General features: G+C 36.0%; 1 protein-coding gene across 2 annotated transcripts; it reads right to left on the bottom strand.

The window, feature by feature from the left end:
• Nucleotides 1-723: 723 nt before the first annotated feature.
• LOC121263452 (nicotinamide adenine dinucleotide transporter 1, chloroplastic-like) lies at nucleotides 724-5,600 on the bottom strand. 2 transcript variants are annotated; one of them, XM_041166352.1, is made up of 9 exons: nucleotides 5,101-5,600; nucleotides 4,772-4,867; nucleotides 4,491-4,597; nucleotides 3,501-3,549; nucleotides 3,230-3,339; nucleotides 2,266-2,360; nucleotides 2,085-2,173; nucleotides 1,867-1,961; nucleotides 724-1,220 (listed from the first exon to the last, which is right to left on the bottom strand). In XM_041166352.1, the coding sequence occupies exons 1-9, from the start codon at nucleotides 5,279-5,281 to the stop codon at nucleotides 984-986; spliced, it is 1,059 nt and encodes a 352-aa protein (XP_041022286.1). In that variant the 5' UTR covers nucleotides 5,282-5,600; the 3' UTR covers nucleotides 724-983. The 2 variants fall into 2 exon arrangements, with proteins under 2 accessions (XP_041022286.1, XP_041022285.1); XM_041166351.1 differs by lacking the exon at nucleotides 4,772-4,867 and having other exon boundaries at nucleotides 5,101-5,568.
• Between the last annotated feature and the right edge of the window lie 2,144 nt (nucleotides 5,601-7,744).

The following is a 7,744-nucleotide window of genomic DNA, read 5'->3' as shown; positions in this document are numbered from 1 at the left end:
TGCATCCGTTCTAACTGAACAAAACCAAACTCCCTCCACTCTCTCTCTCTCTCTCTCTCTCTCTCTCTCTCTCTCTCTCTCTCTCTCTCTCTCTCTCTCTCTCACACACACACACACACACACACACAGTTGGTATGATTTTGATTTGTTGCTTCGGTTACTAATCGGCAATCGTGCTATTGCTTTGGTCATTTTTTGGATTTGAGTTTGTATTTGCAAAACCGATTTGAAAACCGCCGAATTGATCAGAACCAATTGGAACCATTCTGGCTGGTTTTCTCCCACTTGATCGGTCAGTTCGGCTGGTTTTATACAAAACAGAATATGGTCGGGTTTCGGTTTTGGGCCCTAAAAGCAACTCTCTCTCTCTCTCTCTGTGGATAAAACAAATTGCTTAATTCTGGAAGATTGAGAAAATGTAGGAACACTCCCCAACTCATACACAACGATATAACTTATATAGCACAGCTCAATTGATTCATTCTTCTTTGAAAGAATATCCACTCAAGGGGCCTCGGACCAGAAAAACCTGCCCAGGAATCCTTTATACTGGACCTACTGCATGCATTTCTGAAGAAGATTGCTGCATGAGCAAGGAAAGGTCCTAAACTTGCACGTATGTCACAGCATCTTTTCGCCTGGGCTCCTTACTCCAAACATAGCAATATTTCTCTTATTCAACTTGAGTAAGATTGTGCAAGAGTAACACTAACCATTCAGCAATGCCCAGGAAAAAAATTGTATTGATTGAACTGCATTGTAACATTTTTCATCATTATCACTGAAGATCATCTATAAATTTAATTTGGGAACGTGAACAGCAACATCTTTTTAAAATGTTGCTCAGAACTACCAAAATCAATTACAATACATAAATCAGAAACTGCATCAACAATGAGTCAGACAATTACAGTTGGCTGTTGAGAAGTCCCTGTAGAAATACAAGTTTCTTCTCTATATCCTTCACTCGGCCTGAACCATCTTTAGAATCTGTGGGGCTGTGGATCAGAAGGGAAAAGAGTGACAAGAAAACGGTGTATCATCTCAAAGCTGGTGAATGTGATTACAGCAGCGGGGGTCGTCCTCAGCAGGTTGGTAGCACACCCACGGTAAAAACCAGGGAGGCCTTCTTGTTGAAATACTTTCTTAATACAATCAATTACACCAGAGTACCGCTTCTCAGAGTGGTGGCCCTGCTCTTGAAGCCTAGAGCGTACGACCTTCAAAATACACGAGCATATATTATGTTCTTATACTGCCACGATCATTTAGTCTGAATATTTCTGTAAACTGTAAATTGATAATGGAACGACAAAGAAGTATTGTATCCTATGCAAGTCAGTTTGAGTAAAGGCTATTTGAGGTGATAGCATGAGATAGGGTTTCATATTATTAGATAATGCTACTAATTTGAAAAGCATGAAAAATGTTAACCCATCCATGATCAGGTCAAAGGACTCTAACCTATAGTGGGATAAATTTGGTAAAAGTAAAAAAATCCTTAATGTTTTTCATGATGATATGGAATATAAAAGACTCACTCTATTCAGCGTCTGCATAGATTTACAGCAAGGTAAAGGGAAAAAAAAAGCAATGATGACAACAAACACAGAAGAGTGAGCCATCATTTTTACCAACATCATGAAACACCAAGGCTCTCCTTTTCGGGAGATACCTGGGGAAAAAGTTAAATAATTGGGCAAATAACTCCTGAAGAAATCAAGAATGGTGACATTTCACCCCACTTATAAAAGCCATTTTTGTATTTGCTTTGTGTGATAACTGGTTTATATTCAAGGAAATAGAATTTCTACATATTCGCCACAAAATTGATATCTCACATTGCGAAATTACTTAATCTCATACCTCATGTGGATAAGTCAATGTGGATGCAAATATTTTGGAGACTGATGAAGCAACCACAACATCACGTGCACTTGGTTTGTCCATTGTAGTATTAGCTGATACAATGATGTTGATTATAAATGAGTTCTTTTTGTACATTAAATAAAAAGTAAGGTATTTATATGAGATTGAGAACAAATCCTTAAAGATTCAAGAGCTAAAAACAGGTAGACAATTACCTCGATTGGCCAAGTATAATTTTATTTTCTCGTATGCAGGGAATTGTATTGCAACGTGACTAATACCGGCCAAAGCAGGGATAAGGCCACTGTTAAAAACAATACAACAAGCACCATTTAAATCCTTTTCAGCATAAAAAGAAATAAGTAATTTTGTAAATCAATGATTTGAGCTACAAACCTGTACAACCCACGAATGCCTTCCTCATGAGCTATTCTCCTTAAAGCAGACAGTGTACTCCTATACAGTACCACGCCTGACCTCATTCCTTGGGTCTGCAGAGAAAATGGGACAAAATGATGATTTTTTTTACTTTTTTTTTTTTTTTTGCTCAAAGCTTTATCACCTTATGCACATGCTTACTTTAACCAAAAAGAAAAAAGAAAAAGAAAGAAGCAGAGTGCACCAAAAATGAGAACACGGTAGAATCATATAGAACGACAAATATGAAAGGACAAGTTTTTTATTAGTATAAAAGGGCAAGACTGTGAAGATGATGATAAGAAATGGAAATTTGGATGTGAAATTATATTTTTCATTCAGTGAAAAGTAATGGCTTCAACAGATAACCAGTCATGACAGGAAATTATTAGCATCATAGTTGTGATGTTTATATGCCAAAAACTGCTGTGACTCGAATGCTAGTATAATTACGCTTCGGTGGTACGGCCTAGGTCCTTCCATGAAGCAAAAATTCATCCATACTTACACCATCACCCTTCATTTCTTCCTCATTTTTCTAATATGGGTCATGGCGGTTGGTTATCTTCCACAATTTGTATTCAGATAGGCAAATAAATACTCCCAACCAACATGTACAACAAGTCAAAGAATGATCTAACAAAATAAAGTTCATTATTCCTTCTATTTGATATGCAGCAAAACTGTGATAGGGCACGGTAGCATTGAAAGATAATAGTAAAGTTCCAGCTACTCAAATCACTAACAATTTGAAAGATGCTAAGGGGGAAATGTTAACTTCCATACGGTAAAACTAGTAGTAGCACAAAATTAGAGGTGATCATATGAAACCTTATCATTAGTTCAACTGCTTTATCCCCAATCCTTTTGTCTTTTTCATCACAGATAAAGATATAAATTAAATTCATATTGAGCAAGGGAATGTGGTACTTGAGAGACACACTTGAAATCTTGTCTTCACAACCCAAAGAGGATTTATAGCAATGGTTGTTGCAGCTCCAGCGACAGAAGCAGCTACCATATTTGCACCAATTGAAAGATGATGATTCTCATCTACAATGAAACAAAGCTGAAATATTAGTAAACACTTAATATGAAGGTACAACACGGTAATAAGTTGAAGGACTAAACTATATAAATATGATCCCAAGGGAGAAATTTGAGCATGAACTAATCTTAATTTTATGTAGAGAAGAAATATGCCACCAAATAACCTTCAGAAGAAAGAAAGCTTTTCAGCTGCCCATATAGTGTAAAATAAACCTGCAAAATGTACAATATCGGGTCATGCAAAAAATTACAGTTAAATGAACCAGTATAATTCTGTGAGTACAGAAAGCAGGTAGCAAACATGACAGATTGAATAATCTATAAACCACAAAAGAGATTATCAAACCCAAAACTAAAACAAGCTATGTATGGGTCATCCCCTTTTTTCAAAACGTACAAATAATTTTCCATCCATTGTCGAATTTGGTTCCATCGTTGTATAGAAATTGGACTATAAGAGATTGTTAAGCTTACAACTACCTTTAGTATGAACTTAAAATGGTAAAAAAATTCAAAGGGAGGTTTATGTGTCTACTAAGCCTGGCATTATAAAAAAAAGATCCTTGATTGTTTGTGTTGGCGAATATGAAGAGAAAGATACAACCAGATCTTCAAGGACAAGGACAAGGAAAAGACGAGGCAGGACCTTAAGGATTTCTTCCATAAAGGCCATCATCGATAGATGTGTGCTCATTTTAGTTGTTCTTTTCATGTTATCAGGACCTGTTAACTTTTTTCTCATTTACTGGAGTGGTGTTTCTCATGTACACACCCACCCTATATACTCATGCAATGCCTTTTGATCATGAATAGAGTTTAACTTGCTTATAAAAAAAAAAGGAAAAAAATGCAACTTTAACCAAATTGTGAGAATCAAGTTATATGCAATGATTTGCATATGCTACAGAAATGCTAAGGCCATATGTTCAGTTTTGAACCAGTTGGCAAACATAACTAACAGGTAACAGTAGTACCATGTGGTACTGAGTGAAAAGCACCAGAGTACAATGCTTCCCAAATTCAAGGTTGTCATGCAGAAAATTGAATTAGATCACACAGTATCACATTCCATAGATAAATTATTTTATAAAAAACCCATAATAACACGTACATAGTATATAAACAAGTACTTAACAAAGCTAAAGAGCACTCACCGCCCAGTTAGGAAGTAATGCCAGCACAGTAGGTGAGAGCCCACGGTACATGCCTCGCAACCCCTCCTTGCGAAATATTTGTTCCAAACTACCAACTATAAGACTACCTGAATCACCAAACGAAAGAAAACAAAAGAACCTCACAGATTAAACTCCATTTTATATAGCTGCCACGTTGCTCAATTAAATTCATACACCAAAAAAGTCAATCAATTGAAGCCTCAAAGGCTATGATTCTATCAGTTACGAGAAACAAATACGTCTTGATGTGAAGGGCACACCTTTAGCAGCTCCATTGCCGAGCTGAGGCAGCCCATGGACCTGAAACCTAGTCTTTATCACATCTAAAGGACAGACGAATGTCGCAGCAATAACCCCTGCCCCAAAAATTTCACCAACAAATACTTCAGTACAAAAAGAAAACATCAAGATTTTAGTGGTGATAATAACAGGGAAAGAAAGTAAAAACTCCAAGCTCTCAGACATTTTGACCAAGCCAAAACAAGTATTTCTACTCCTCTCTCTTTCATTGTTACTTTCATCAATTTTCTCGGGAAAAAAAAAAAACAAAAACGGAACAAGAAAAGGCACGAGGAGAAATCATACGTACCGGCAGCGGCGCCGGCGCCGGCGTTGCAGAGGAGATCCCTGGGATTAGGGACACGAGGATCGACAGACATCGCGTGTATTATTCGTACGTGAGTCCCGAGAATTCGCGGGGTTTGAGCACGAGGCACGAAGACGCAATCCTCTCGGAAGAGGTGGCCGATCGCAGGGAACCAGAGTGGCATGGCCAAGCGAGAGGGGGAATGCGGGTGGAACTGGTCCGAGTTAGGGCATGGAGAAACTTGGTTTCGATGAGCCCGAGGATTCCTGAATCCACCAGAAGAGAGACTTGGTTTGTTAGCTGGAAAGTGATTAGGTGGGGATGCGAGTCATTCAGCAGCGCGAGGGAACGTGCGGCTCAGCAGCTTCGCTCTGCTCTCTCTCTCTCTCTCTCTCCGCCTACCCCACCCACAACAACTCACGGCACAACGACGGTTCGCCACAAATAAGGTATCCCCGATTCCTCCAGCTACCTCCTAGTGGCACTGCTGCCACCGAAAAATTGTCCCAAAATATGTTTCGAGCAGTACATTCAGTTTTTTATTTTTCTTTTCTTTTTTTTTTTTATGTATTTTTTTAATTATCATAAATATTTTTTAAAAAATAAAAAATTCACAATATCATTAAAAAATATTTATTTAATCATTAAATAAAAATTAAAAAAATAAAAATAAAATAAATAAACCTTTGGGGAGAAATGTTCGAGACCCATTTTCAAGATCCCAAACATTTCCCTATCATGATTAATCAAACTTGTCCCAAAATTTTTGGGACATATTTGAATAGTAAGATGAAATTTTTTAATTTTAAATAAAATTTTAAAATATTATTTTTTAATATTATTATTATTTTAAAATTTAAAAAAGTTCGAGTTGAGATTTGAAAAAGTTAGAATTATTTATTATATTTTATATAAAAATTTGAAAAAAATTATAATAATAAGATGTGATGAAAATTTTGTGTCTCATCCCACTTATCAAACCTACCCTAATCTTTTTATTTATATAAAAATCAATCACTTCTCCTCATTATTATTGGTATAACAGAAATAATTTTTATAATTGGAGAGATATGAATATAGAATTTGATATACGTCATGTACTATTCACCTTCACACTCTACACTTGATAATTTTTTTTCATAAGTGTGAGGTGTATGAGTAAATAATGACTGATGAGAATAATTATTCTATGAATATATAATGCAGGTTTTGCAATACATTAGACATTATTCACCCCCACATTCCAATTAGATAGGTTTTTATCATAGAATGTGAGGTTTCTTTCATAGAGTGTAGGTGTGAAATAATGAATAGTAACTGATAAAAAAAACTATTTGTATAATGCAGATCCTATTATATTTAGTATTTATTAATATTTGAATTATTTAATTTAGATATGTAGAATATAAGAGTCCTAGTAAACTTTGAAAATAATCTCAATAAATAATCGAGAAATATTTTTTTTAATTAATAATCGAGAAATATCTTAAAAGCATAAGTTTTTGAATTTTTCTCTCCTTCTATCGGGTGGTAGAACTCGAATAGGATTCAAGTTCTTTTTGCACAAACCTTGAATGTCAATTTTCTTATTTTCTGTCTTCCTCAGTCTCCTCCTTAAACCCCCAACAAAACCTCTACTCAAAATACTGTCTTTGTTTTCTTTCCGGACATTTTTTTAAAGCATCTCAAAACACAATCCAAGTAGTTGTCTTTGGTCACTATCCTTTTGATCTCTCAAGTTCATGTGATTTATGGTAATGTCCAGCTCGGGCGGCTTCACCTTCACCTTCACCCTCACCCAAACCCACGGTTTGGACCATTTCTACTACCCGCCACTAGTTCATACACATCGGGAGTTGCAATTGCAACAGCAGAGGACAGTGAGCTCGGAGCCAAAGACCTGAACCGACAAGGACGACTCGACATTGTCTCGACACAACTCTTCCTACCCATCCTTCCCCAATAGAAACGCTGATCTAAGCAATTTGAATCGGCGTTTGGAGTCGATCACTCCCGTTGTCCCTGCTAAGTTACTCCTCGAGCTAGTGTACGCGTCTGTTTGTATGTTAAAAAAAAGTATGAATATGATGCTTTTAGATTCCAATTTAACATTCTTTTTTAAGTTCGAGAAAAAAGAGAGGCTTAAATACATTTTGAACAACTTGTGTGTTTTCTATCTTGCACTTAAACCACTAAAATTTGACTTCAATCTCCAACTACTATTGACCTCAAATAGCTAACAGTTAAGAACGTGTCTATGTCTATTTTTCACCGTATACTTAATATATTGAAATATCTAGTGTAATTGCATTTCTTATCCTCCATTTGTTGTAGATAAGTAGGCTATGGGTTTTGCAATATAATACATTTTCTATTAGTTTCGCAAAGTTCAAACGATGAATGAAGTGACATATACTAATGTTTTGAAGATAATCTAGTGTTACATTTTGTTTTGGTGTTTGATAGACCAAAAAAAAAAAAAAAAAAAACTGACAATGGGGTTATAGAAGGTCTAATGGCTTAAGTAGTCACTATTGCTATTTTGGTAACAGGGGACATGGAGGAGAGGGGGTTCTTCAGCTAATGAACAATTATAGGTTTGGATGTAGAGCTATTTTCATTTTGCTACTTATATTAAGTGATTGAA

This window comes from Juglans microcarpa x Juglans regia, chromosome 4S (assembly GCF_004785595.1).
Source record: "Juglans microcarpa x Juglans regia isolate MS1-56 chromosome 4S, Jm3101_v1.0, whole genome shotgun sequence".
NCBI lineage: Eukaryota > Viridiplantae > Streptophyta > Magnoliopsida > Fagales > Juglandaceae > Juglans > Juglans microcarpa x Juglans regia.
The sequence above is the reverse complement of the archived record's forward strand: the minus strand, read 5'-3'. Positions and strand labels throughout refer to the sequence as shown.

Bases quoted from the DNA above. Each gene is read 5' to 3' on its own strand.
- LOC121263452 (XM_041166352.1), bottom strand. From the start codon at position 5,281: ATGCCACTCTGGTTCCCTGCGATCGGCCACCTCTTCCGAGAGGATTGC. The intron at 2,174-2,265 runs GTTTGTAGCTCA...TGTTTTTAACAG, and splicing joins GGCATTCGTGGGTTGTACAG to TGGCCTTATCCCTGCTTTGG. The intron at 1,962-2,084 runs GTAATTGTCTAC...TCATTGTATCAG, and splicing joins ATTATACTTGGCCAATCGAG to CTAATACTACAATGGACAAA.